Genomic DNA, 27,764 nt, shown 5'->3' with positions numbered 1-27,764 from the left:
ATGAGGTACGTAGAATAGGAAAATTCATACAGACAGAAAGTAGAATAGTGGTTAACAGGGGCTGAGGGCAGGGAAGGAAGTTTGCTTAAATGGGCGTAAAGTTCCTGTTTGGGAAGAGGAAAAAGTTCAGGAAATGGATGGTGGTGATGGCCGCACAACAAGGTGAATGTTTGTAGTACTGCTGAACCGTATCCTTAAAATTGGTTAAAAGTGGTAGATTTCATTTAATGTATATTTTGCTACAGTAAAAAGAAAGATGTGGCCATGAAGAAAGGACAACTGACAAGTTGTATTATTTAAAAATGGGGACAACAGTTCCTCTTCCCTAAGGTTGTGAATATCGAGGGAGATATTTGAAAAGTGCTTAATACAGGGTCTGGCCTGCAGCAAAAGTTCAGGAGATGGTAGTGCCACCTGCGTGACAGGAAACTGCTCCTTCCTATCCACAGTGACATTGCCTGGGGTGTGCTGAGAGGGCGAGTCACTACATACCAAGGCTCAAGTGGCCCAGATATGATCAGATTGGCAGCTACTCAGCACCCTGAGGTGCCTTCAAGCCGTCCAGGGGAGGCTCCCCAAGCCCCCAGAGTTGTTCCACTCCTTCTAGAAGAGGCTGACTGGCACTCTGTAGGCTTCTCCCTGCTTCACTGCTCCCGTCAGGGAAACACCCCACTAGGGACAACATTCTCCTCTCCTGTGGTCCCTTGAGGGAGTCAAAACTGCCCAGCAAAGCAGCTGAGAGGAGAGCGCAAGCCTAACCCTGAGGACCCAGCTGACCTCAGGCTTCTCGCCTGGCTTCTCTGAGTCATCCCACCAAGGACGCAGGTCTTGGGCAACTGCGTGGATCTCACCTCATCTCTCTGTTCTGATGCTCTCTGTTCTCTCTCCTTTCAATCATCTCAATTGTACACAAAATTTAGCGAGCGCTTGACTCTTTACAAAATACATCTTTAAACATTCTCTTGAAGAAAACTCCCACGGTTGCAAATGGCAGGAACTAAGATTATTACACTAAATTAAATTTAATTACGAAAGCTCCTCTTTGTTTTCTCTTGGATTTAATATTGATGAAGCGAATATAATTTTGATTTCTAATTAGTTTTAGCTCCCACTGGTACTGAGTTGCTTTGTTTAAGTCTTAAATATTACAAAGACTCATTAAAGGCTTTTCTTTTGCCGATTTTTAAACTCTTTCTTCCCAAATCCTACCACCACCAACAAAAAAAAATCTAGCTTCATTTCCTTTTTATTTTAAAACTTTGATGAATAAATAAATGGCTTTTCTTTGAAAAGGGTAATGATGAAGCATTCATCTATGGAATGGCAAGAGTGGAAAGCTCAGTGGGGCTTTATTTTTCTAAAGAGAGTTTCAATAAATAACCTTCAGTTCTGTCTGGTCACTATAAAGGCATAAAACCTCATGTTGTTGAAAGCCGAGGGAAACATCTCAGAAAAACGCTTATTTTCCAACTTAACTGAATTATATTACTTAGGTTGTGCCTATAGGATATCAAAAGAACTAGTCAGTTCTGTACAAAGAACAAATGAACTAGAGCAACTCATACCAATCTGAGGGGAGAAGAACAACAAAAAGAGTTAACATTAAAAATTAACAAAGAAAATAAAAAGCTAAAAAAAAAGATAAAATCAATCCAAAAAAAAAAAAAGAGTTAACATTAAATGCCTGATTTTACAACTCACTGTTTTGAGATATGCGGACACAATACACGTGGCCTCTGAAAAACAGCCGATATACTGGGAGGACTTTTGGTATAAATCATATAAAACTACAAATGAATAAAAAAAGAGAACATAACTCATCATTTCCCCAGCTAGAGATGACTGTTGTCAATAGGCTGTAATCCTATTTCTCTGTATCTCTCTTCACGTGTGTATGTGTGAATATGAGGGTGTGTACATGCTGGAGTCAAATTTTACACTGTGACTTAGGTGTACAAAAAAAAAAAAGGAAAGAAAAGATACTTTCTTTGTTCTCACGACTGCACCTCGCCCCTGGGTATCAGGCTCCCACAGCTGGTGGCCTCCCCATCGCAAAACTCGTGTTCTCAGATTCCCTACCCATCTCGTCCTTTCTACAGCACTGCTTCATCCATGCCATGGTTGAACCACACGAGGGGGCTGGAAGTAAGGACACCTGCTATGAATAAAAGGTTTTTATCCCCCCCCCCCCCAAATTAATATGTTGAAGCCCTACCCCCCAATGTGATGGTATTTACAGGTGGGGCCTTTGGGTGGTGATTATTTACATGAGGTCACGAGGGTGGGGTCTGTATGACGGATTAGTGTCCTTATAAGAGGAAGAGAGACCAGAGCGTGCTTTCTCTCCCCCTGGACCTGGGAGGAGACAGAAGACAGCTATTTATGAACAAGGAAGTAGGCCCACGTCAGGAACCAAATCTGCTACCACCGTGATCTTGGCCTTCCCAAACTCCAAAACAGCGAGAAATAAATGTGTTTTGTTTAAGCTCAGCTAACTAAAACAACGCCACCTTCTAGCTGTGCAACTCAGGGCAATTTATTCACCTTCCTGTGTCTGGGGATAATCTGTAAAGGGGTGATAATCCCACCTACTTCTCTGAGTTGTTGAGAGGACCTACTGAGGTAATATGCTGGAAACTTTGTATCTCTTCCAGGTACAAAACAGAATTCAACCCATGCTGGTCCCTGCCTCTGCTCCTTCTCTGCCTGAGAAACAGACACAGTGTAGCTAAGGACTGTGTTCCTCTCTCAGGAGTTAATGGAATTGCCAAGGAGGAGCTCAGAGTATGTAACCATAAAGGAAATAAATTACTTTGAGTTTAAGGCATCAGTGTGGGTTTGGAGGGCTTTCCAGCCTCACACAAATCACTCCTCATGAAATGCCACTGTCTCCGCAAAAAGCACAAGTACCCTGTAAATTGGGGATTTGCTTGTCTCTCTTGTCTTACTCTTTATGTGCAACCAGTGGGTTCATAGGTTTCAAACCCACTCCTTCTGACTTCTGAACAGCCTCTTGACCTCACCTCAAGTCCACAAATGGAATATTATCTATGTGCAAAAATATAAGTTAACATCAATTTAAGTTCTGTAAGTTTGGGGATTCTTTTGACTCTACTAAGGATAAATGCAGAAACTATAGGCTTGTACCAAAAGGAAGGAAGGAAGGAAGGAAGGAAGGAAGGAAGGAAGGAAGGAAGGAAGAAGGAGAAAGAAAGATTTTAAACTAACATCTTAGGCAGAAAACACATTAATATAACTGAGTCTACAACTGTTTCTCCATCACAGATCACAAATCATCACTGAAGGGACCCAAAGAGGCCCCTTTAAAGATAAATCAGACTTACTCTGCTTTTTTATGATTTTTGTAAGTGTGCAGATCTCAGTCAGTTGCCTGCTGACAGCTTCAGGCAAGGAAGCTCTGAACTTTACACATCGCTGTCCAGCTCTCAAAGCTGCCCCTGAAATAACTTGGGTATCAATTTCCACAAAAAGCCTGCCACACTGTATTTTTTTTTTTAAATATCTCCTCTAGTGGACTCCTAAAGCATTCCCCAGACCAGTAGTATGCCAGGATATTGTAGGACCACAAACTCTGTTCTCCCTAGATCCCCCCCTTCACTTCAAGCATACTTCAGACAATTGTTAAAAAATATCAGTGGTGAGGGGCACCCGGGTGGCTCAGTCGGTTAAGTGTCTGACTTTGGCTCAGGTCATGACCTCACAGTTCATGAGTTCGAACACTGCATCGGTTCGAGCCCCGCATCGGGCTCTGTGCTGACAGCTCGGAGCCCGGAGCCTGCTTCGGATTCTGTGTCTCCCTCTCTCTCTGCCCCTCCCCACTCGTGCTCTGTCTCTCTCTGTCTCAAAAATAAATAATAAATATTAAAAAAATGTATCAGCGGTGAGTCAGACACAGTGATCAATAGAACAGAGATTTGTTATGTTCAATAGAGTTATGAGCTAAAGATAAAGTTCAAGTCACCTCAGCTGACGTACCAATCAGGAATTTTCAGAGTTGTTTTCTGTTAGGAGCTTGGTAAAGAATTTCTTGCTGCAGACTGAACAGGGAGGGGCGTTGATCCAAACTGCCTCCTGCTGTAAACAATGTAAATCTGCAACTCTATAGCCCTGAAGTCCACACTGTGAGATCTGTGCCTACTTACCATGGAAATTAAGTGAGATTAAGTTTTAATGTGCTTCGGAGCTGAGCTCAGTCCCCGCTCTGCTGTGCCTTGGGGTGTGTCACTTCTGTGGACCTCAGCTTCCTCCTTTGTAAAATTCAGACTTGCACTAGGCGGGTCACGAGACCCGTGGAAGCTGAGGAATGAGAAGGGAGCTTGCTCAACAGACAGAGCCCAGCCAGTGCTCCAGAAATGCTGGCAAAGTCCAGGGTGGACCTCACAAATGACTCTGCTCTACAGGAGAATTTAGGAAACGCTAGATTGGGAGATTGCTGGGTCTTTTCTAGCTCTCAGACTTCTCTGATTTACAAAGGAAAAATGACTCTGGGCGGAAATAGATGTGTTTGCCACCAGTGCCTTGCAATGCTCTAGGGAAAGCAGGCCAGCAACAGGTGGCAGCAGAATCTTAGGGTGCTGACACGCAAGCTGTTTTTATCCCCATTTGCCTCTTCACATTAAGGCATATACATACCTTCTTCTTTTCCTTTCCTCTGTTTCTGGTGCCTTCTATTAATTGCACGCCCTTCCTTTCGTATAAGGGGATTGGCATATTTCCCTGTGTTAGTGAAGAAGTTTCCAGGCAAAGTGGGCATACACACCCACAGGCCCCACTCAAGATCTTTCTTCAGCAAAAAAGTGCAATACGCATCTGTTTTCTCCCTGACATGTAAAAAGCTGGGATGAATATATAATTCAAAGACCAAACTTCCTTGTGTTGGGAGCATTGTCTAGCTAGGAGCTTTCATTCCACATTCGTGGCCCTGTAATTTTCTCTCTAGGGTGTCCATCAACAAGGTGGCCTCCTACCGTGGCTCAGACTCTATTAGGGAAGGTGACACGGGAGCAGGAGCGAGCTAAATGGCTTCTGACCTGGTGAGTGACACTGGGAGTTTGCAGACCAGAGAGCCCCACGTGGACATGCAAAGAGCTCTTGATTTTAACAGAGCCTGAGCTGCATCTGCCCTGCCATAGCTCATCCTCTAGCATTTTGGAAGGGGAACTGGAAGCTGCATGTGGCTTGGACAGTTTGCTATCTCAGAAAGAAAGCAGCCCCTAGAAGTGGCTCCCGTTCCCGCCCCAGCTACTCTGTAGAGCCTCTGTTGTTATGCCATAAAATACGACAGGAGGGACAAAGGACTCTCTCTCCCACCCTGAAGATGCATTATCTCATTTTCAAAATGGGCTCTGAAGCCACGGGCACGACAACTCTTACATTTAACTCAGCCAAGTAAAGATTACTGAGGAAGCAATCAAGTTGTGAAATCTCAGGCATCTTCTGTTGCTTATACGTCCGCCTCCTCTGCACAGGGGGGATTATTGATGGCCCAGTTACAGTCCCTGTTTCCTTTGTGGCTGAAAGACCAAAAAGCTATAATTTGTGGAGGTCTCTATTGTGTAAAAATGACAGTGAATTAGATCCTTTGTTTCCAAACCGAGGAGGCGGTTCTGACTCAGGTAAGTCTAAAGGGTATTTGAAATCAACATAGATGGTGAGAGCACGGGGGCGTTCAGTCTGGTTTCCCAGGGGTCTTGTAACACCTGTGTCATGTCGGCACCCCATCTTCCCTGCCCTGTCCTTAGACCAGAGAGGGCAAGGGTGTGGGAAGGGGGAAACACACACACACACAGGCTTGGAGTCAGCCGGACATCAGCCCAAAGCCAGGCTTCTGCACATTAGCTAGATACAATCCTGACAAATTTGTATTTCTGTTTTGAGCCTCAGTTTGCTTCTCTGTAAAATAGTACAAATTCTCACTCCACAGCGTGGGTACAGCGTCACAGCAGGGGGCTAACATAGGGACAAGGCCCGACCATAACAAATGGTCAGTCCTCACCTCCCTATATCCCCCCTTTATACACCTGTCATTTTGTATGTTAAAATTCAAATACTTATCTCACATCTTCCTTCTCCAAATGCTCTTCGGATTTTCTTTTATAATTTTCCAACGGTTTCCTTCAAGAGCCTAAGCCACCATCAGAAAGGTCATTAACTCGACTGAACCTTTGAGGTGAACGACTTGGTAACAAAGACTGGTTGAGAGTGATCGGGGAGGCCTAACTTGTGACCAGGAGGGATTTAAATGTAAAGGGGATGAAGGGGCAGCCTGACTGAGACTTGGAACTCTTCACCATTCACAATGCTTTCAGTAAATCATTTTGAGCATGTACTAGGTGCTATGCATCGTTCTAGATGCTGACGAAAAGAGCAGGAAACAAGGCCAACTCAGGTCTGTTCTCCTGGACCTCTCACAGTCTGGTGAAGACAGAGCCTCTTAGTCAGGCTGCTCTAATAAACACCATAGACAGGGGGGTTTAAACAAGAGACATTTATTTCTCAGTTCTGCAAGCTGTAAGTCCAAGATTAGGGTTGCAGCATGGTTGAGTTCTAGTGAGAGCCCTCTTTCTGGTTTACGGACAGACAACTTCTTGCTGTGTCCTCAGCAGAGAGACAGAGAGAGATCATTTCTCTCTTGTGTCTTCTTATAAGGGCACAAATCCCATCACGAGGGCTCTACCTTCACGACCTAACTACCCCCCAAAGGCCCCGCCTCCCAATGCCATCACACTGGGAAGTAGGGCTTCAACATATGAATTTGGGGGAAACACAGATGTTCAGTCCATAGCAGAAATTCATGATCAATCACATAAACCAATTTCTCATACTAGAAGTACAATGAAGATAAAACAAGGAATAGGGCCAAGAGGGTTTGGTAGAGGGTCCTTCGGAGAAGAGATCAGAACAGCCTCACTGAGGAGGTGACATCTGAACAGAGATGAGAAGGATGAGAAGGGGCCAACCACACAAGGGTCTGGGCAGAGGGAGAGCATAGCCTGGCATCCCTGACTGCCCCCTCAGCCCCAGAAAGGGGCCAGATGATCAGAGCCCAGGGGAACATGATGTGAGGGGAGGGTAGAGAGGAAACTAAGGAGCAAGATCATCACAGGGGCTTTGGAAGCCAGGATGAGGAGCATAGGCTTTAGAATAATCTCACCCAGAACTTGAAAGGTCCTCAGAGACTCAAACACCATTTGCTTTGGGGCTCTCTGGACAAAGACACTATCTGCACATTTCACTTCTTGTGGGTCGGCATCTTTGCTTTGGGTCCTAACGTCTCATTCTTCCTGCTATTAGTATAAGAAGAAAGCAGCAAAGTCTTCAATCCACACGTGTCTTAGAGAATCACAAACACACTGAATCAGGGCAGTTGCCCAAGCCATTGAGTATTTAGACACTATCTTAACTTACACACATGGAAGGCAATAGCAGAACATTCAGAGGAACAACAACAAGGAAGCTGGTAGAGAGAATACCTACCATGGAAATTTCTTGTATTTACCTTGGAAATTTCTAAGAAAACAAAATCATAAACCAGATTGCTTTGCAACTCTTCAGGGGGAACCTTTTCCTTTCCATTTTGGAAAGCTGACTCTACCACCTTGATCTGGAGACTGTTACTAATCTTAAGAAGAGAATTTCAATCTGGTTTCTTTAAAAAAAATTTTTTTTAATGTTTATTTATTTTTGAGAGAAAGAGAGAGACACAACATGAGCAGGGGAGGGGCAGAGAGCGAGGGAGACACAGAATCCGAAGCAGGCTCCAGGCTCTAAGCTGTCAGCATAGAGCCCAATGCAGAGGTCGAACCCATGAACTGTGAGATCATGACCTGAGCCGAAATCAGATGTTTAACTGACTGAGCCACCCAGGCGCCCCATTCAATCTGGTTTCATCAGCTCGCTCTCTCTCCAGCACCCCTGTCATCCAGCTCTCCTCTGCTGTCTCATCTTTCTCTTGCTCTAGGACCACTCCGTCCTTTTTCCCTCTGCCACTTAGCCTGTTCCACTCATATCCACACAGGTGGGTGTTAAGTTTCACACCTAGTTCTCCCCGGAGCCTCTCTTCAGCCCCAGGTCTCCTGACCTTTCTTTCTTTCTTTCTTTCTTTTTTTTAATGTTTATTTATTTTTGAGACAGAGAGAGACAAAGCATGAACAGGGGAGGGGCAGAGAGAGAGGGAGACACAGAATCGGAAGCAGGCTCCAGGCTCTGAGCCATCAGCCCAGAGCCCGACGCGGGGCTCGAACTCACGGACCGCGAGATCGTGACCTGAGCTGAAGTCGGACGCTCAACCGACTGAGCCACCCAGGCGCCCCTCTCCTGACCTTTCTTGAAGGTCCTGTGGCAGCTCCCCAGCGGAGCAGACAGTGGAGCGAGGGCTAACTTTCAGTCCCGCTCACTCCCTCGGTCCTTCCCAGCTCCCCTGATGAACTACCACTGTCACCTTGCCCCCCAAACACATTACCTAAATGGTGGAGAAAATTGAACTGTTTTGTATTTCCTTTCTGGTGGAACAAACATAAATGCGTCTTCCTGGAGGATTATTGGTTTCTCCTTGGCAGCCAGGACTACCCACCCTCGTGGCAATGAATCGCCAGCTCTGAACTTGTCACCCACCAGATGGGATCATTCTATCACTCTAATATCTGCAACCAGGCTAGCATGGCAGGGTAGGACACCAGGTGAATTTTATCTATCGCTCTTTTCAAAAAGAACACACTCTCCACTGTCCACTGCCTACATCATCGCCTGCTACCCCTAGTGACCTTTCACCTTGAGGCTTCCCTCTATAGCCTGGCTGTCACAATTCCATATTCTGAATGGAACTGTCTGCAGAACTTTCAAAGTATAGTACCTGTATGTTTTTATATAATTTTATATTACATGATTTATTACTGTTAGCCATGAAGTTCCTCCTATGACAAGCAGTATATGTCTGAATGAGTTAATTAAAAGGAAACCTAGGGGCACCGGGGTGGCTCAGTTGGTTAAGCGTCTGACTCTGGATTTCAGCTCAGGTCATGATCTCACGGTGGGTGAGACTAAGCCCCACATCGGGCTCTTCGCTGACAGTGTGGAGCCTGCTTGGGATTCTCTCTCCCTCCCTCTCTCTGCCTCTTCCCTACTCACTCTCTCAAAATAAATAAATAAAATAAAAGGAAACCTATAACCTTAAAGAACAGCAGCACTTGTGGGAAATGGGAAGTTGAGAACAAACTACGCAAATGCAACGGAAGCACAAGGGGGACGGAGTCGGGATGCCAGGAGAGGGAGCTAAGAGCCTGGACACGATAAGCCAAACCTGATGCTCCTGAATAGGATGGGGGACATCAGGGTTCCGCTGTTCCCAGCGACAAGTCCCCCTCCCTTCTCAACAAGACAGAAGCCTGGGGGATGGGTACTGCTGTGTTGGTAAGTCTACTAGATGGCCCCACGTCCTGGTGTTCACACCCATGTGTAATCCCTGCCCACACAGTCACAGGGTTAGTGTGTGAAGGTAGAACGTGGCAAATGTGATGGTATGTCACCTCTGAGATTAGGTTATAAAAAACACCATAACCTCTCTCCCTCTCTTCTTCTTTTCTTCAAACATGCAGTCTTAAAGGGCTATCGTCTGTCTCATCCATTCCTAGCTCATCTGGGGCCCTCTAGGCCAGCACTTCTCAAATTTTGAAGTGCATGCTTATCACCTGAGAACATCGTTAAAATGCACGTCTTGAGGGGCGCCTGGCTGGCTCAGTGAGAAGAGCACGTGACTCTTGATTTCCGGGTCGTGAGTTCGAACCCCATGTTGGGGGTAGAGATTACGTAAAATAAGACGTAAAATAAAATGGTAAAAGTGGCAAAGATTATGTGCACTTTACCTCAACAGAAAAAAATTTTTTAATACATGTTCTGCTTCAGTCGTTCTAGGGTAAGAATTTCTGCATTTCCAGTAAGCTTTCACCGGCTGTTGTTGCCCCTGCTGGTCTGCGCACACTGAATCGCCAGGCCGTAGAAAACAGCTTGCCTCCGATGGGGCTATGCTGGCTTTGTGAGCTGGATAAGGAAACCACACCCCCATCTCAAAGCAAAGTCTGGTTCTGCACTGCTGAGTGAGGCACTCAGAGCCTGGAAGAGGAACCACCACGAGTGGGAGAGTGCTTCGCATGTGTCACAGCACTGCCCTCCAGCCACCATCTGGACGGTGTGGCCCAGGCCAGTTAGGCTCTGAAAGCGGGCAACCAGGCTTTACACGGCGCCTGGCGCCATGTGGACTCCACAGCCCCACCAGCGCAATGCTTTCAATGATGGTCCAACTGGACTCTCATCAAGGCTCTCAAGCTCGCTTTCACCGAATGGAAATGTAGCCATAGCGGAACCAATTAAATAAAACTACGAGGAAGCAAAGAGACAAATCCAGAATGTGGGGCTTTCCCCAGGACCTCCTGGTTTCAGCAACATGGGCAGAGGGGGGAAAATGAGAGGGGGCTGCTGAGGAGTGAGCAGACTTAAGAGACTCAACCCAATGTAAGTTGTGGCTCTTGTTTGGTTTCTAATTCAAACAAATAAAGTACAAGAAGAGATATTTTGAAACAATTGTGAACATGGGATTTTGAGTGGAGTATTAGATGTTACTACGGAATAGTTTTCAGGGGTGACGCGGTGCCTGGCTGGCTTAGTCAGAAGAGTGTCTGACTCTTGATCTCCGGGTCATGAGATTAAAAAAAAAAAAAAAAGCTTAAAAGAAGTTTTTACATGTGATAATGGCATTTTTTTAAAAATCCTAAAATTCATATGGAACCACAAAAGGCCCCGAATAGCCAAAGTCATTTTGAAGAAGAAGACCAAAGCAGGAGGCATCACAATCCCAGACTTTAGCCTCTACTACAAAGCTGTCATCATCAAGACAGCATGGTATTGGCATAAAAACAGACACATAGACCAATGGAATAGAATAGAAACCCCAGAACTAGACCCACAAACGTATGGCCAACTCATCTTTGACAAAGCAGGAAAGAACATCCAATGGAAAAAAGACAGTCTCTTTAACAAATGGTGCTGGGAGAACTGGACAGCAACATGCAGAAGGTTGAAACTAGACCACTTTCTCACACCATTCACAAAAATAAACTCAAAATGGATAAAGGACCTGAATGTGAGACAGGAAACCATCAAAACCTTAGAGGAGAAAGCAGAAAAAGACCTCTCTGACCTCAGCCGTAGCAATCTCTTACTCGGCACATCCCCAAAGGCAAGGGAATTAAAAGCAAAAGTGAATTACTGGGACCTTATGAAGATAAAAAGCTTCTGCACAGCAAAGGAAACAACCAACAAAACTAAAAGGCAACCAACGGAATGGGAAAAGATATTTGCAAATGACACATCGGACAAAGGGCTAGTATCCAAAATCTATAAAGAGCTCATCAAACTCCACACCCGAAAAACAAATAACCCAGTGAAGAAATGGGCAGAAAACATGAATAGACACTTCTCTAAAGAAGACATCCGGATGGCCAACAGGCACATGAAAAGATGTTCAACGTCGCTCCTTATCAGGGAAATACAAATCAAAACCACACTCAGATATCACCTCACGCCAGTCAGAGTGGCCAAAATGAAGAAATCAGGAGACTATAGATGCTGGAGAGGATGTGGAGAAACAGGAACCCTCTTGCACTGTTGGTGGGAATGCAAATTGGTGCAGCCGCTCTGGAAAGCAGTGTGGAGGTTCCTCAGAAAATTAAAAATAGACCTACCCTATGACCCAGCAATAGCACTGCTAGGAATTTATCCAAGGGATACAGGAGTACTGATGCATAGGGGCACCTGTACCCCAATGTTTATAGCGGCACTCTCAACAATAGCCAAATTATGGAAAGAGCCTAAATGTCCATCAACTGATGAATGGATAAAGAAATTGTGGTTTATATACACAATGGAATACTACGTGGCAATGAGAAAAAATGAAATATGGCCTTTTGTAGCAACATGGATGGAACTGGAGAGTGTGATGCTAAGTGAAATAAGCCATACAGAGAAAGACAGATACCATATGGTTTCACTCTTATGTGGATCCTGAGAAACATAACAGAAACCCATGGGGGAGGGGAAGGAAAAAAAAAAAAAAGAGGTTAGAGTGGGAGAGAGCCAAAGCATAAGAGACTGTTAAAAACTGAGAACAAACTGAGGGTTGATGGGGGGTGGGAGGGAGGGCAGGGTGGGTGATGGGTATTGAGGAGGGCACCTTTTGGGATGAGCACTGGGTGTTGTATGGAAACCAATTTGACAGTAAATTTCATATTTAAAAAAAATAAAAAATAAAAAAAAAAAGACTTGAAATCAACTGCCACGAGAGGCGGTCACAAAGATTCTCGGTTTCTCTGAGCTAGCTTGAAGAGTAGAGTCTTATTTCTAACACTGCTTATGCCTCAAAAAATAAAGAGCAAATGACTCACAAGTAAAAAAAAAAAAAAAAAAAAAAAATGTTCATATCCCCCCTCCCCCCCGAAAATAAACTTGTATTACTTCCGTAAGGAGAAATGGCAAAAGGTGTTATTGTGGCAGTTGTGAATTTCAAGGTAAAATCAGCGAATCCATTTCACACCTGCTCTTCATACCGCAGTGCTGACAAGCTGCCGATACTTCCTCGCTGCCCCCTCTGCAATTTATCAGGGGGAGCAGCTTGCTCCGAAGCCCCCAAGTGCTAGGCGTAGCCTGAGACAGCCAGTACTATTCCAGGCAGACCCCCTCCAGAGAGTCATGCTTTTCAAAGACATTTTCCACTTTCTTTAGCCCTTGTTGAGCACTCAGGAACTTCCTGACATCACAGGCCCACACAGGCCCTTGAAATCCAGCCAATGGTTGTGTAGTATGTTTCTTGCTGATTACTGTAACATCTAAATTGGGCACACTGACTGTAGTTTATGTTGCTTCCGGTGACTATTTCCGCTCTGCATTGAAGAGAGAAGTAGCATCCCGTTACACTCAAGATGCACAGCCTTTCATGGAAGGTAGGCAGGCATGTTCCTTCCAAGTTAGGCCGGTCCCAAGGAAGAAAAGCACTGTGGGAAGAAGTCTTAGCAGTGGAATCAACTTCTAATGCCAACTGAAGGGAGATGTGCATTTCAAGGGGGAAAAAAAAAACATAAAAAGAAACTCCAAAACAGTCACAAAATTTAAAGCACAAAATAAAAAGCCTATTGTTCTGACAAAAAATAAAGTGTTGGATAGTATGCAATGTTGCTGAAGGTACAGAGGAAAGACTCACATGAAGAGGTTGGGAGTATAAGTTGGCACAGAGGTTTTGGATGGAAATTCGAGACCATAAATAAGAAATTTAAATATAAATATCTTCAACACACAAAAAATCTATTCCACTTTTAGGAATTAACCTTGCCAAATATTTGGGGCAGGAGGGTTGTCTTCCATTCGAAAACCACTGCGTTAGGCAAAGACTATTTGGATATGGTATCAAAAGCATGATCCATTTTTTAAAAATGGTAAACTTGGCTTCCTTAAAAATTAAAATTTTCTGCCCAGGGGAAGATAATGTTAAGAGAAAGGAAAGGGAGAAATATTCACACAAATATTCACACAAAAATATTCACACATTTTTGACAAAGGTCTTAGAATCTAGACCATATAAAGAAGTCCCAGAATTCAAGAATAAAAACATAAGCAACCAACTTTTTTTAATGGGCCAAAGATTTGAAAAGACACTTCACCAAAGAAGACATATAGATTGGCAAACAAATATATAAAAGGTACTTAATATCATTAGTCAGTGGCAAAATGCAAATTAAAACCACCATGAGGGGTGCCTGGGTGGCTCAGTTGGTTAAGGGTGCAACTCTTGGTTTTGGCTCAGGTCATGATCTCACGGTTTGTGGGTTTGAGCCCCACGCTGCAGCAGTGAGCCTGTGTGGGATTCTCTCTCTCTCTCTCTGCCCCTCCCCTGCTCATGCTCACGTGCACAGTCTCTCTCAAAATAAATAAATATTTTTTAAAATTATTTTTTTAAAAAAGTAAAGTGACAGTGAGATATCACTTCACACCTATTAGAAAGGCTAAAAATAAAAAATCTATAATCCCAGGCACCTGGCAGGCTCAGTCAGTGGAGCGTGTGACTCTTGACTGCAGGGTTGTGAGTTCAAGTCCCACACTGGGTGTAGACATTACTTAAAAATAAAATCTTTAAGAAAAGAAATCTATAATACCAAACTTGCCAGCAAGCCCTTTTTAGGTACAGGAGATAGGAAAATTTATGTCCATACAAAAATCTGTAAATAATCCACACGTCCTTCAACTGGTGAATAAAGAAATTGTGGTACATTCTGTAACGCAAAAGACTATTCAACAATAAAAAAGAACAAATTACTGGGGCGCCTGGGTGGCTCAGTCGGTGAAGCGGCCGACTTCGGCTCAGGTCACGATCTCGCGGTCCGTGAGTTTGAGCCCCGCGTCGGGCTCTGGGCTGACAGCTCAGAGCCTGGAGCCTGCTTCGGATTCTGTGTCTCCCTCTCTCTCTGCTCCTCCCCCGTTCATGCTCTGTCTCTCTCTGTCTCAAAAATAAATAAAAAACGTTTAAAAAAATTAAAAAAAAAAAAGAACAAATTACTGATAGAGACAAAACCATGAATCTTAAATGTGTTCTGCTAAGTGCAAAAAGCCACCCAATTTTCACTACAAGCTAATAAATGGAATGTCAGATGCATCTGTGGTCAATACCAATGCCCTCACATGATTTGCAAAATGTATTCATTTCCCAAGGTTGTAAGCACATGTTAACGTATGAAGAGAGAGCCTCTAAAAGTGAAACAGCTTAAGTGGATATCAGGGGTTTTAAAATGTTCTTGGACGTTAACTTTCTTTGATAGTACTCGATAATATGTGATGACCAAATTACTACCATTTGGGAACTGTTGATAGGTTTTTGCCAAAAATCCCTTTAAAAAAATCAGTTCTTATTTATCCCTGTGGAACTCCAGGGACCAGCACATGGTAACTGGCTCTCGGTCAACAAAGGGGCAGATGGCTCTATTATTTGGTTGGCAATGTAACTGCCCAGCGGAAAGCTTTCTAATGGTGATGAAGTGAATAAAGGATATCCTAGGCATTCTCAAGACAGATTCACTAAAAAAAGCATGTGCTTAACTTCTCTGATTGGTTGGTGCTGTGACAGGTCCTAGGGTTAGAAAGAAAAGTAAGGCTGGGGTCCTGGGTGGTTCAGTCGGTTGACAGTGGTTTTGGCTCAGGTCATGATCTCGTGGGTTCGTGGATTCGAGCCCTGCCTGGGGCTCTGTGCTGACAGCGAGGAGCTTGCCTGGGATTCTCTGTCCCCTTCCCTCTGTCCTCCCCAGCTTGCTCTCTCTCTCTCTCTCAAAATAAAACACTTGGAAGGAAGGAAGGAAGGCAGGGAGGGAGGAAAGTAAGATAGTACAGAGCGGAATGTTACAAGAGCACAGCGTAGCTGAGGAAGTGGTCTCAGAGAAAAAGACATTTTAGTAAGCCGGCAATACGGGAGGAATACAGATATGTAAAGCTAGAATAGCAGAAATTCTCTAATACAAATAAATAACGAAGCACTGTTTTCTGATTATTGTTCATTGTTAAAACACCAGCAATTAGATGAAAGTACAAAGAAAATATTTCTAAGGACTTTTTTTTGAGACAGAGAGTGGGGGGTAAGGGCAGAGAGAGAGGGACAGAGGATCTGAAGCAGGCTCTGTACTCAAAGCAGAGAGCCCAATGAGGGATTCGAACCCACAAACCATGAGATCATGACCTGAGCAGAAGTCTGACCCTTAACCGACTGAGCCGCCTAGGTTCCCCAGAAGTACAAAGAAAATATTAAATTTGCCTATAATGCCACCATCATGGTGAACACCTTAGTGGGCTTCCTTCCAATCTTTTTTCAAGGTACATGTACCCAGTTAGAATTCTGGTTGAGGTCTCAAGACAATAGATGTTATATTCCAAAGGAAAGTTGGAGAACACATTAGAAGACTCAGAAGAGACGGTAGAAACCCAGAGTGCATACTTAGCTGATCACCCACCTCCAGGAGTGATAAATATCAAAGATGGGGACGCTGAGACAAGGTTAGATATTAGAAGAGACCCCTAGAGAGAGGTCACGTGAACACTGTGAGGCTTGCACTCCTCGCAAACCACAAACCTCTCCCTTTCCTCCAGAGCTCAGGAAGTCTTCTTTTAGTCTCAGAGGAAATCCTTTCCTTAGGGATAATTCCTTTCCCTTGACATGTATTTTCCTTGTAGGCACCTCACATAATTGCCTCAGTGGCTCGGGCTCTTGAAAACAAAAAGCTAGGAAGGGAAGTGGTGTCCAGACAGCTGTTGCTTTCCACCCCATCTCAGACCTTCCCTTTGTAAGGGAGCCCTTCTCTTCCAGATTGGGTTAAAGAAAATGAAAAATAGCAAGTAGAAATGAAACAGGGCTTTAACGACTTTCATTTTGACCTCAAACTTTCTAATTAAGTTCTCTGATTATCTTATTAAGTTCTCTTATAATTATTCTCTTATTAAGGACTGCTCTCAGCCAGTAAAACCATGCTGGCTTGACAACCCCCAAGGCAATGATTGGTTTGACCTTCACTGCCCACCGGCATGTACCCACCAACCCCTGTCCCACATTCTCCTTATATAAACCGGAAAGTATTTTCGGCACTTTGGAGACAGCCTTTCAGAAGCTACTCCCTTGACTTCCCGGCGTTGGCTTCATTGAAATTAATTCCTCTCTTGTTTCTCCACTGCTTGTGGTGGAGTCACTCCACTTGTGACTCTGACTTTGCATTTTGTCAGCGGCTAGTGGCCCAACCTGGTATGTTTGGGACCCCCAGAGCCAGGTGCTTTTCACCCCTGTGCCCTAGCTATAGAAACAGAAACTTTAAACCTTAAAAACTCATGCTGAAGCACTACTTTTAAAGATCCAATTGAAAACGATATCAACTATTAATGTTGGTATCCGAGAGTAGACAGCTCCATCAAAATAAATGTTCTTCGAAAACATAATGACTGCAAAGCAGTCCACCTCTTGGAAGGAAACTCTTGGGGGACCTGGGTGGCTCAGTTGGTTGGGCGTCTGACTTCAGCTCAGGTCATGATCTCACAGCTCGTGAGTTCGAGCCCCGCATCAGGCTCTGTGCCGACAGCTCAGAGCTTGGGGCCGCTTCGGATTCTGTGCCTCCCTCTCTCTCTCTGTCCCGCCTCTGCTCATGTTCTATCTCCTTCTCTCTCTCTCTTAAAAATAAACACTTAAAAAAAAGTTTTAAAAAAGAAAGGAAGCTCTCTGAGAGAGCTGGAGAAGTCAAGGGGGGAAATAGCCTTTTCCCACGGCAGGCATCTGGCAGACACCAACTTGAGAGGGTAGTAGGTTGGATAAAACCTATGAGCTGCGGACTCTAAGCTGGACCAGAGATGTTTGTCCTGTCACCCTTACCACCATTTTCATCTTCACACAATCACTTACTGGGCACTTACTGTGTGTTGGGCACTTGCTATCTTATTTTACCATCAGAGATCGAGGTCTTGCACTCAAGGGTGCGTAATAATCATCTAGAGGGCTTGCTATCAATGCGGATGCCGCTCTCCCCACCCCATCCCCTTCTGATCCGCCAGGACTGCTGTAGGGTCTGGGAATCCCAATGTTCAAGATGCCTTTAGTTGATTCTGAGGCAGATGAGTCACTCAAGTTGAGACTCGCCAGAAAAATGAGACTAAAAGAAGTTAAATAACTTGCCCAAGACCTTTGACCTGAGGTAGCACCCTTTCCCCCCTCCCCCTCATCCCCCAGGGCCCTAGAGAATATTCTGTCCTGGTTTCTCCCACCTCTCTTCTCTTCTCCCAGGCCCTCTCTGAGCCTAATGCCTGTGTGGTCTTATATTCTTCCAAAGGGAATACACCCCAGAAAGAACTATGTGACAGGTGCTTGCTTTCAAAATGACACTTCACTCTTTTCTCTTCCCCCCTAGAGTCTAGACCATTTCTATCAGCACCATCAGCATCACCTGTGACTTTGTCAGAAATGCACAATTTCAGGCTCCAGCCCAGACATACTAAAGCTGAATCAGATCCGTAGGTGATTCACCTACACATTAAAGTTGGAACAGCTGCTGTCCTAGACACTTCCCAGCCAGATGTTGATCTGATTAAGGAGGCATCATAAAAGCAGTGATTTTCAACCCTGTTTGCATTTAGAATCAACTGATGCTCTTTAAAAAATGCTGAAGCCTGGGCCCCATCTCCAGACCAATTGAATCAGAATCTTTGTGGGAGGTGGAGCTTACTCATATATATTTTTAATAATATCTCAGGTGAGTGTAATGTCAACTTAGGGTTCAAAATTCACTGCTTCAAAGATTTAAAAAATTTAGGGGAGTATTGAGAAACAAACAAATGGCTTTAAATTTAAAAAATATGCATAAAACTGTGGAATGGTTTCCCATGATAGTCAAGATAATTTTCAGGGCAAACCATAAGAGACTCTTAAATACAGAGAACAAACTGAGGGTTGCTGGAGGTGGGGGGGAAGGGTTAAACAGGTGATGGATATTAAGGAGGGCACTTGTTTGGATGAACCCTGGGTGTTATATGTAAGTGATGAATCAGTAAATTCTACTACTGAAACCATTACTACACCAAACTTGGACTTAAAAAAAAAAGATGGATAAATAGATAGATGAGACGAATTTCAAATTTCTCAAATTAGCACCAAAGGCCCTTTCCCATCCTGAGTCCTGTCTACCTCTCCAGCCCCATCTCCTGCTTTCCCACCCCTACATGCTAGGGGGCACCAGACCATCTGCATTGCCCTCTTCAACCCTGCAGGACTTCATCCAAATTCTCTCTTTTTTTTAATGTTTATTCATTGTTGGGAGCAAAATCATGAGCAGAGGAGGGGCAGAGAGAGAGGGGGACATAGGATCCGAAGCGGGCTCTGCACTGACAGCTGTGAGCCCCATGTGGGGCTCGAACTCACAAACCGTGAGATCATGACCTGAGCTAAAGTCGGGCACTCATTGGACTAAGCCACCCAGGCACCCCTCAAATTCTTTTCCTGTAATTAACTCTCCCATTTCTTTGTTTTATCAAAGACGCAACTTCAGGTTTCTGCCTCTGGAAAGCCTTTTCTTGGGGGAAAAAGAAACTGTTTTTAATTAAAACTTAAGGTTTTGGGGTATTTTATACGTTTTTTTGTTTTGTTTTACTTTTGGTTGTTTTTTGTTTGTTTGTTTGTTTGTTTGTTTTCTAGCTATTTGTATTGCTGGCCACATCTCAAACTCAGGGCCCCAAAGAGACCTAGGCTACTGTCTCCCCAAAACCTTGTCTTCTAATAACCACACTGGGTAAATGTTAAACATGAGAATGTACTAATGCAGAGACGACCCTGGAATATTGTTTAAAGTTGATTTAAACGGCCACAAATGCAAAAGCCAGTGCCTACAGGCAGCAGAAATGATCAGTTTTGCCTCCTACAAATGTACTGCACATACCTAACACACACACAAGAGAAAACCCACCCTGGCCTTCACTAGGAAAGAGCTTTTGCTGCATCAAGTAATCTTATGCACTTGAAATCTAATTTGACACATAAATTGCTTTTCCTTATTTTTAATTGATTTTTAGAAAGAGCATGAAATGAACATTGTTTCTTCATTTATTCCTCTATGTTGAGAACGTCCTTTCTTGAATTGGATGTGAGGAAAAGTTTGGATTTACTTTTCATGTTTTGGTGACCCATCTTAGGATTGTAAACTTCGAACCAAATTAAAATGAAATGTTTAAAAGCCCCTGAGAAATATTCAGACCTTCTCTTGCGTAAGTAGTGTACCATCTTCTAAGAACAAAGTCTGAGCCCCTCTGAAATATGTGGTTCACTTTTTTTCTTCTCATTTTTCCCCAACCTTTTGAGAGACAGGAGTCAATACTAAGAGTATACATTTCTTCTCTTGAATGCTCTGACATCTAAAGCTCCCTGTCCTGTCTGCTCAGAACTGGTTTGTGAGAGACAAAAACATTATTCTTTTTTTTTTAAGTTTATTTATTTATTTTGAAAGAGAGAGGGACCAAGTAGGGGAGGTACAGAGAAAAAAAGGAGAAAGAGAAAATCCCAAGCAGGCTCCACATCGTCAGCACAAAGCCCAATGAGGGGCTTGAACCCACAAACCGTGAGACCATGACCTGAGCCCAAAGTTGGATGCTTAACCGACTGAGGACGTGGACACCCCTTCTATTTGTTTATTTTTTAATGTTTATTTATTTTTGAGAGAGAGAGAGAGGGAGAGCGCGTGTACATGCATGTGTGCAAGTGGGGGGAGGGGCAGAGAGAGGGAGAGTGAGAATCCCAAGCAAGGGGTCCTTGCTATTTGTGCAGAGTCTGACCTGGGGCTCGATCTCACAAACTGTGAGATCATGACCTGAGCCAAAATCAAGAGTAGGATGTTTAACCGACTGGGCCACCCAGGCGCCCCAACTATTTTTCTATTTAAAGAAAAAATAATGACAGGTCCTAGCACTAGAAAATCGCCAATTGGCGGTTTCTTTCATTTATTTAACAAATGTTTATTGAGTGTCTACTGTCTGCCAGACTGGGACATAGATACTTTTGCAAGCAAAATCACTCTCATCAGGGTCACTGATGTCTTCGATCATCTCTACCATGGCAAATGTAATGGCTAGTTCTCCACTGTCATCTTAACTTCTCCTCTCAGTGGATTTGCCCTCTTTCCTTCTTCAAATACTTTCTTCTCCAGGCTTCTGAGGCACCATACTCTCCTGGTTTTCCTTCTGTCTTCCTGGCCATGCCTCTGCTGTATGATTTGCAGGTTTCTCTTTTTCCTGACAGCCAACTGTTGGATATTTCTTCTTCCCTCCCTACATTCTCATCCTAAGTGATCTCTAGGCCCATGGCTTAATATCATCTAGATGCTAATGACTTCCAAATGTGGATCTCTAATTCCACTCCTTACCCTGAGCTCTGGACTGGATCATCTATCCAACTGCCCGTGTAATATCTCCACTTGGATGTCCAGTAGGCATTTTAAATGGAGCTATTTGGGTGGGAGGGAGGGGAGGGTGGGCGATGGGTATTGAGGAGGGCACCTTTTGGGATGAGCACTGGGTGTTGTATGGAAACCAATTTGACAATAAATTTCATACATTGAAAAAAATTTTTTTAAATAAAAAAATAAAATAAAATAAAAATAAATAAATAAATGGAGCTATTCTCCCCAATGTCCCCACACTAAAGCTGTTCCTCTCTCAGTCTTTCCCATTTAGTAAATCGCATCATTTGCTTGACCAAAAATCTAAACATTAGAGACTATGTCTGGCTGCATGTACAGAATTCGGCTTAACCAGAGAACAGTCATTCTTTTTCCACACAATAGGAGGACCAGAGACAGGCAGACCAGGGCTGTGCAGTGCCTCCTCAATGACAACAATGTCCCGACTCCTTATATCTTTTTCTTCACTATCCTCATGGTTGCAAGCTGGCAGCCTCACTTCCAGCCTCACATCTACATTCCAATGGAAAGACAAGGAACGAATTAACAAGGTGAAGGTATAGAACCTGTATGGAAATAGCAAAATTCCCAGGAGACTTCTGCTTGAGTCCCATTGTCCAGAACTGTGTTACAAGCTCCACCTCAGCTGCAAGGGAGACTGGGAAATACAGCTTTTTTAGCTGGGAACATTGATTACTAGCCCACACAAATCAGGGCCCTACCAAAATGGAAGAAAGGGAGAACATTCATAGGATAGGCAAGAGCAGTGAGTGCTCTATTGCCCTGCGGTGCTCTCTTTTCTGCCCCTTCCTCGCCAGTCCATTGGCACGTCCTATCACTCCCACATCCAAAACACTTAACAAATTGATCTCCATTGCTCAAATCGTGGCCTGGGACACCATCGTCTCTCACTCAGAACAAAGAACGGCCTCCTAACTAGTCTCTCTCTTCCACACTGGCCCTCTCTATACCCCTTTCTTCAAACAGCAGCCAGGGTAAGTGTTTCCACGCACAACCCACCATTTTCTTTCTAAAATTCTCCGAGGGATCTGCCACAGTCTAGGTTCCCCCGAGCAGATGGTGAGCCAAGGATTTGCATGCGAGTCAGTTATTTGAGAGGGGCAGAGACACAGGGTGGGCGTGTGTAGTGAGACAAAGAAAAGGAGGTAGGCCAGAGAAGATGTGACATGAAGCCAGCCTCCCAGGGCAGGCAACTGAAGCTTAGCCCCAGGGGAAGCCCTGGGAAGTGGTGTAAAATACGTGCCCCAGAATTAGGGGACCCAAGGAGCAAAGGAAGGTACTTACACACCAGCCTTCAAGAGCTGCTGGCTTCAGCTCTTGTGGCTTGAATACCTAGCTCTGAATATGGCGCCCTCTCCTGACCTATCTCACTGACAAAGCCAGCCCTTCTGTTTATCAGCCTTTCTGCTTACAGACCTGCACAGCTTCTTCCATGTGAAGCAGAATCACCAGAGGGTGGGAGAGCCACCTCTTTTCATTCACGGGATAAGAAGTTCCAGATACAATTTCAGGGTGAGAAGTGTCTCTTAGAAGTTTGCTAAGCTTTCGTCTCATTTGGAAGTGGTGAAATTTTGTGACGCTTGCTCTTTGACACAAAAGGCATACAACATCCTTAATGGGACAGGAAGATTTCGAGCAGGGCCTATAAGATTTGGAATATTTAAACCAATATATTCAGGTACACACCATTTAATAATGCTAGCAATTAGTTATATGTATATTATTTCTATTAATGGCATTACTATAACTATAGGTCTGAAGACTGCAGATGAATAGGAAGCAAATAACTATGGATAGATTTCTGCCCTTAGGTCAGCTTACTACTTATCTTTACTTTCCTTTCTTCTTCAGTTGTTCCACAAAGTAATCGTTACAAGCAACTGTCAGAGCTGCCACCATGACCACGAATTCATTAAAATCCACTTCGTTGTCCTTATTGGCATCCAGGTCCTGCATTATCTTATCAACCAACTGGGGATCCTTCTGGCACTAAAAGGAAAGAGAACGTTACTAACTCCCAGGCTTTGAGGTTCATAATGAAATTGCATTGTCCTTTTATTTACACTAAAGTTGTAATTTCCATTTCAGAATCTAAGGGCAATTTCCAAGAGCCCATTTGCAGGTAGATTTAAAGCAAGCACCGATTCTAAATGAGTCTAGCCTTCTGCCCCAGGGCCATATAATTCTGGCCATATAATTCTGGCTCAGGCCATATAATTCACACCGAGAAGAGCAAACAGCATCAGAGTGAGCTGTTGATCCTGAAAATGCATTTACGCAACTTCAAAGGTTGAGGGCCAGAACAGGAGACATGGAACAAAGCAGGCTTTAAAGCCAAAAGGGGATAGTAAGTGGCTCTACAATTGACCAACAATGCGACGGTGAGCAAACCACTTAACATTTTTTAATTTCCTTATCTATAAAATGAGGAAAATATCTCCCCACAAAGTTGGGGCGTACTTCAACACCAGGCTGCTAGATTTAGTAAATAAAAGTATAGGATAGCCAGTTAAATGTGAATTTCAGATGAACAATAAGTAATTTTGTAAGTATGTCCCAAATACTGCGTGGGAAGTACAATATTTTATCTGACAGCCTTACTTAGCACAACACTTGACAGACACACACAAAAGAGGCACCTGATAAAGTAAACATCTTGTAAGGAGGACTGCATGTTAGGGGCGCAAAGTACAACAAGGAGCCCATAGAGGGGTCAGGGTCCAGAAAGGGTGGGACTAGGAAGCACTCACTTGTCCTATGATTGGTAGTTGATGAGAAAAAATTTTAAGTTTATTTATTTCTTTTGAGAGAGAGAGAGAAAGAGAGAGAGAGGAGAGAGAGCAGGGGAGGGGCAGAGACAGAGGGAGAGAAAGAGAATCCCAAGCAGTCTGTCTCTGCATCGTCAGTGTGGAACACAAGGTGGGACCAGAATTTGAAAAAAAATTTTTTTAAGTTCCTGGGGACTCCTAAAATCACTAAAAAGGTATACTGTGAAGAATTACAGTGTTAGGGGCGCCTGGGTGGCTCAGTCAGTGAAGCGTCTGATTCTTGGTTTTGACTCAGGTCATGATCTCATGATTTGGAGAGTTCAAACCCAAGTCAGTCTCTAGGCTGGCAGCAAGGAGGCTGCTTGGGATTCTCTCTCTCTCTCTCTCTCTCTCTCTCTCTCTCTCTCTGCCTTTCCCCACCTCGGGCTGTCTCCATCTCTCTCAAAATAAATAAATAAACTTAAAAAAATTGTTTTTAAAGAATTACTATGTTAAATTTTTTTTACTTTAGGGGTGCGTGGCTGGCTCAGTCAGTAGAGCATGTGACTCTTGATCTCAGGGTCATGAGTTCAAACCCCACACTGGGCATAGAGATTACTTGAAAAAGTATTTTAAAAAATTTTTTTAATGTTTATTTATTTTTGAGAGAGACAGAGACAGAAAGACAGAGAGACAGAGAGAGAGTAGGGGAGGGGCAGAGAGAGAAAGAGACACAGAATCTGAAGCAGCTTCCGGGCTCTGAGCTGTTAGCACAGAGCCCGATGTGGGGCTCAAACTCGTAAACCGTGAGATCATGACCTGAGCTGACTTAACCGGCTGAGCCACCCAGGTGCCCCTGAAAAAAATTCGACTTTAAGGTTTTCCTAAAGAGGGCAGAGGAGAAAAGAGTGTTGTGATTACAAACACTAGAGTCTTAATACAGGGTTTGGACAAATAACATCACGCCAGGGCAGCACGTTGTGCTCCAGTCAATTCAAGGCAGCCCCATAAACATCAGAGTAAAGCATTTTCCTCAGAAGGGAAGAGCCCCCAAACACTTCATTGTAAGCCTTTATTTACGTGTAGATTTATTAACTCCTGGCTATTTTGAGATGTGAATCTCTTTGCTACCCAACTGGTCACTGGCCAGACACACCCTTTCTGTCACCCAGAATCGGCCTCTGCTTCCTGACAAAGCTAAGTATTTGTCACCACAGCGTGAAGTCCCCCGGGCTTCATTTCTGGCATAATACACAGTATTAATTTTATACACAACTAGACAAAGCCCCAGGGGTAACTAGGGCCACTAGTTATAACCAAAACTCCTGGTAAAACTAGCTGCTTCTTTGCTGCCCAGGAATGTTGAATAATTGAGGAAAGCCTAACTATCATTTACAACCCTGGGAAACCCTAGCCACAGGCGATATGGAGAAGGGTCCATGCCTACATCCAGCCGACTCTCCAGCAACACAGGGGTTAGGGAGGCCCACCCCTCCTAAAGACATGAAAATCTGTGCACAACTTTCTACTCCTCAGAAAGTTGTGACCTCCCAAATACTTCACTGCTAATAGCCTGCTGAGGACAGGAGGCTTACTGATAACATCAACAGTAGATTAACACATATTTTGTATGTGATAGGTATTATATACTGTACTCTTACAATAAGAGAGCTAGAGGAGAGAAACGTTATTCAGATAATCGTAAGAGGGGCGCCTGGATGGCTGGGTCGGTTAAGTGGCCGACTTCGGCTCAGGTCATGATCTCGCGGTCCGTGAGTTCAAGCCCCGCGTCGGGCTCTGTGCTGATGGCTCAGAGCCTGGAGCCTCTTTCAAATTCTGTGTCTCCCTCTCTCTCTGACCCTCCCCCATTCATGCTGTCTCTCCCTGTCTCAAAAATAAATAAACGTTAAAAAAAATTGTTTTTTAAAATAAAAATTAAAAAAAATTAAAAAAAAAAAAGAAAATCATAAGAGAAAATACACTTATACAGTATTGCACTGTAAAAGATCCACAGAGAAGAGGACCCACGCAGCCTAAACCTGTGTTGTTCAGGAATTGACAGTACACAGAAAACCAAGGCCTCTACTGTTTGCTTGCCTGGCTTTTGAATCTCAGTGCAAACTGCACTGTTTAGGGGCACCTCAGGGGCTCAGTTGGTTGAACTGCCGACTTCGGATGCGGTCATGATCTCAAGGTTCCTGAGTTCGAGCCCGGCATCGGGCTCACTGCAGTCAGCACAGAGACCGCTTCAGGTCCTCGGTCTCCCTGTCTCTGTCCCTCCCCAGTGCTCTCTCTCTGTCTCTTTCTCTCAAAAATAAATAAACATTAAAAAAAAAAAAAAACAAAATCAATCGCACTGCTTGTGGCAGAGTGGTAGGAGACCATACGCACGGGTTACCCTTGCATGTGTAAGCTGCCACTCACCGAGAGGAATTCCGTGAGCTCTTGCTGCAGGAGCATTTTCAGTTCCCCCTTGCTGAGCTTGAATCTGTCCCCTTCCTTGCAGGAGTACTGGTGGAAGATTCTAATCATGATGTTCATGGCAATCTCCAGCTGAGTGGGCATGTTAACCTGATCACTTCCAGGGACTGGCCACCACACTCGGGGGGAAAAAAACACTTGTTCAAAAGAAGCAGATGGGGAAGCATCAACCCATGCATGAGAACAGAATGCTGCCTCCCCCAATCCTCCAGCGCCAATCCTCCCGCGCCACGGGGGACGCTCGCTAGGCCGTAATGCTCTTCAGTTAAAGCGTCTGTGCATCTGGGGCAGGCTTCGAGGAGACCTGTGCAGGTGAGTTTTCTCCTCCCCAATCTCCACTCCCCCCAAAGCTAGCAGTTCCAGTGCGTTCACAAGTTAGCAATCAGACACAAATTCGGTCGATATTAAAACACAGATTTAAAAAACATAAATCAAACGTAGATTAAAAATAAATAGAAGATGAAGAAAATACCCAATTCCGTACCTGTTCCCCCAGGGCACAACTCGGCAACAGGTGTTTATCATTAAACTCTACTCTTTAAATCCGGGTTCCAGCTAGTCACGCCTGTTCCCCAGAAGACAAAAATTACCAGCAAGGAGAGGTTCAAATGGAAGGGCCTCTGGGTCTGTTTTTAATCGTCAGAAGGAACAGGTGTGCTCTGTTGCCCCGAGGGCCCTCAAGGTAGGGCCGGCGCCCAGTGAGCGTTAGATGAGAAGGCCAATGAGAGGCAAAGAGGAAGCCTTCAGTACCCTCCCTGTGGGGAATATGGGTAGAACTCACATTCAGGTGCTAGCAAGTTGGTGCCTGGGAAGAGCTTTAAAAATAGAGGAGAAAAGAAGAAACACTGGTTCAAACCTGTAGACTCCTTAGCAGGGCCAAGAGCAAGGTCAAGGGAATAAACAGAGCAGACTAGTTAAACGAATCCAATGGATGCTTGTATAGCTGTAAAAAAAAAGGAGAGAGAGAGAATGAGGAAGCTCTCCATAAGCCAAGTTAGAAAGGAACAAAGCAATCCCAGCTGTGTAACAAAAGAAAAAACCCACAAATTACACGAATATATATGCATATATACTGGCATTTGCCCAAGGAGTCACTGAAAAGATGCATAAGAAATAGAAGTGGTAGCTATAAGGAGTTTGGGGAAAGAGGGTGGGACAGACTGGCTGGGAATCAGAGTTCTTATTTATACATCTTCAGCTGATCTAACTTTTTCAGTTATAGGAATGTATTACCGAGTCAAAGGACTGAAACCGAAAAAAATCCCAGGAGTGCCTGGGTGGTTGAATCAGTTAAGCAACTGATTCTTGATTTCCGCTCAGGTCATGATCTCAAGGTGTGTGAGATTAAGCCCCAAGTGGGTTCTGCCCTGAGCACGGTGCCTGCGGTGCCTGCTTCATATCCTCTCTCTCTGCTCCTCCCCTGCTCTCGCTCGCTTTCAAGGAAGCAAAGAAGGAAAGAGAAAGAACAAAAGCCCAGAGCAGCTGTGTCTGTAAG

General features: G+C 44.3%; 1 protein-coding gene across 1 annotated transcript; it reads right to left on the bottom strand.

The window, feature by feature from the left end:
• Positions 1-22,870: 22,870 nt before the first annotated feature.
• On the bottom strand, positions 22,871-26,406 carry S100Z (S100 calcium binding protein Z). Its single transcript, XM_049649677.1, has 2 exons — positions 26,213-26,406; positions 22,871-23,030 (listed from the first exon to the last, which is right to left on the bottom strand). Exons 1-2 carry the CDS (start codon positions 26,351-26,353, stop codon positions 22,872-22,874), a joined length of 300 nt encoding a protein of 99 aa, XP_049505634.1. The 5' UTR covers positions 26,354-26,406; the 3' UTR covers position 22,871.
• Between the last annotated feature and the right edge of the window lie 1,358 nt (positions 26,407-27,764).

This window comes from Panthera uncia (assembly GCF_023721935.1).
Source record: "Panthera uncia isolate 11264 chromosome A1 unlocalized genomic scaffold, Puncia_PCG_1.0 HiC_scaffold_17, whole genome shotgun sequence".
Lineage (NCBI taxonomy): Eukaryota > Metazoa > Chordata > Mammalia > Carnivora > Felidae > Panthera > Panthera uncia.
This window is presented reverse-complemented; position numbering and strand designations above follow the sequence as displayed.

Excerpts from the sequence above, each read along its gene's own strand:
- S100Z (XM_049649677.1), bottom strand. The coding sequence starts at position 26,353 with ATGCCCACTCAGCTGGAGATTGCCATGAACATCATGATTAGAATCTTC. Across the intron at positions 23,031-26,212 it reads AGCTCACGGAATTCCTCTCG|TGCCAGAAGGATCCCCAGTT; the intron begins GTGAGTGGCAGC and ends CTTTCCTTTTAG.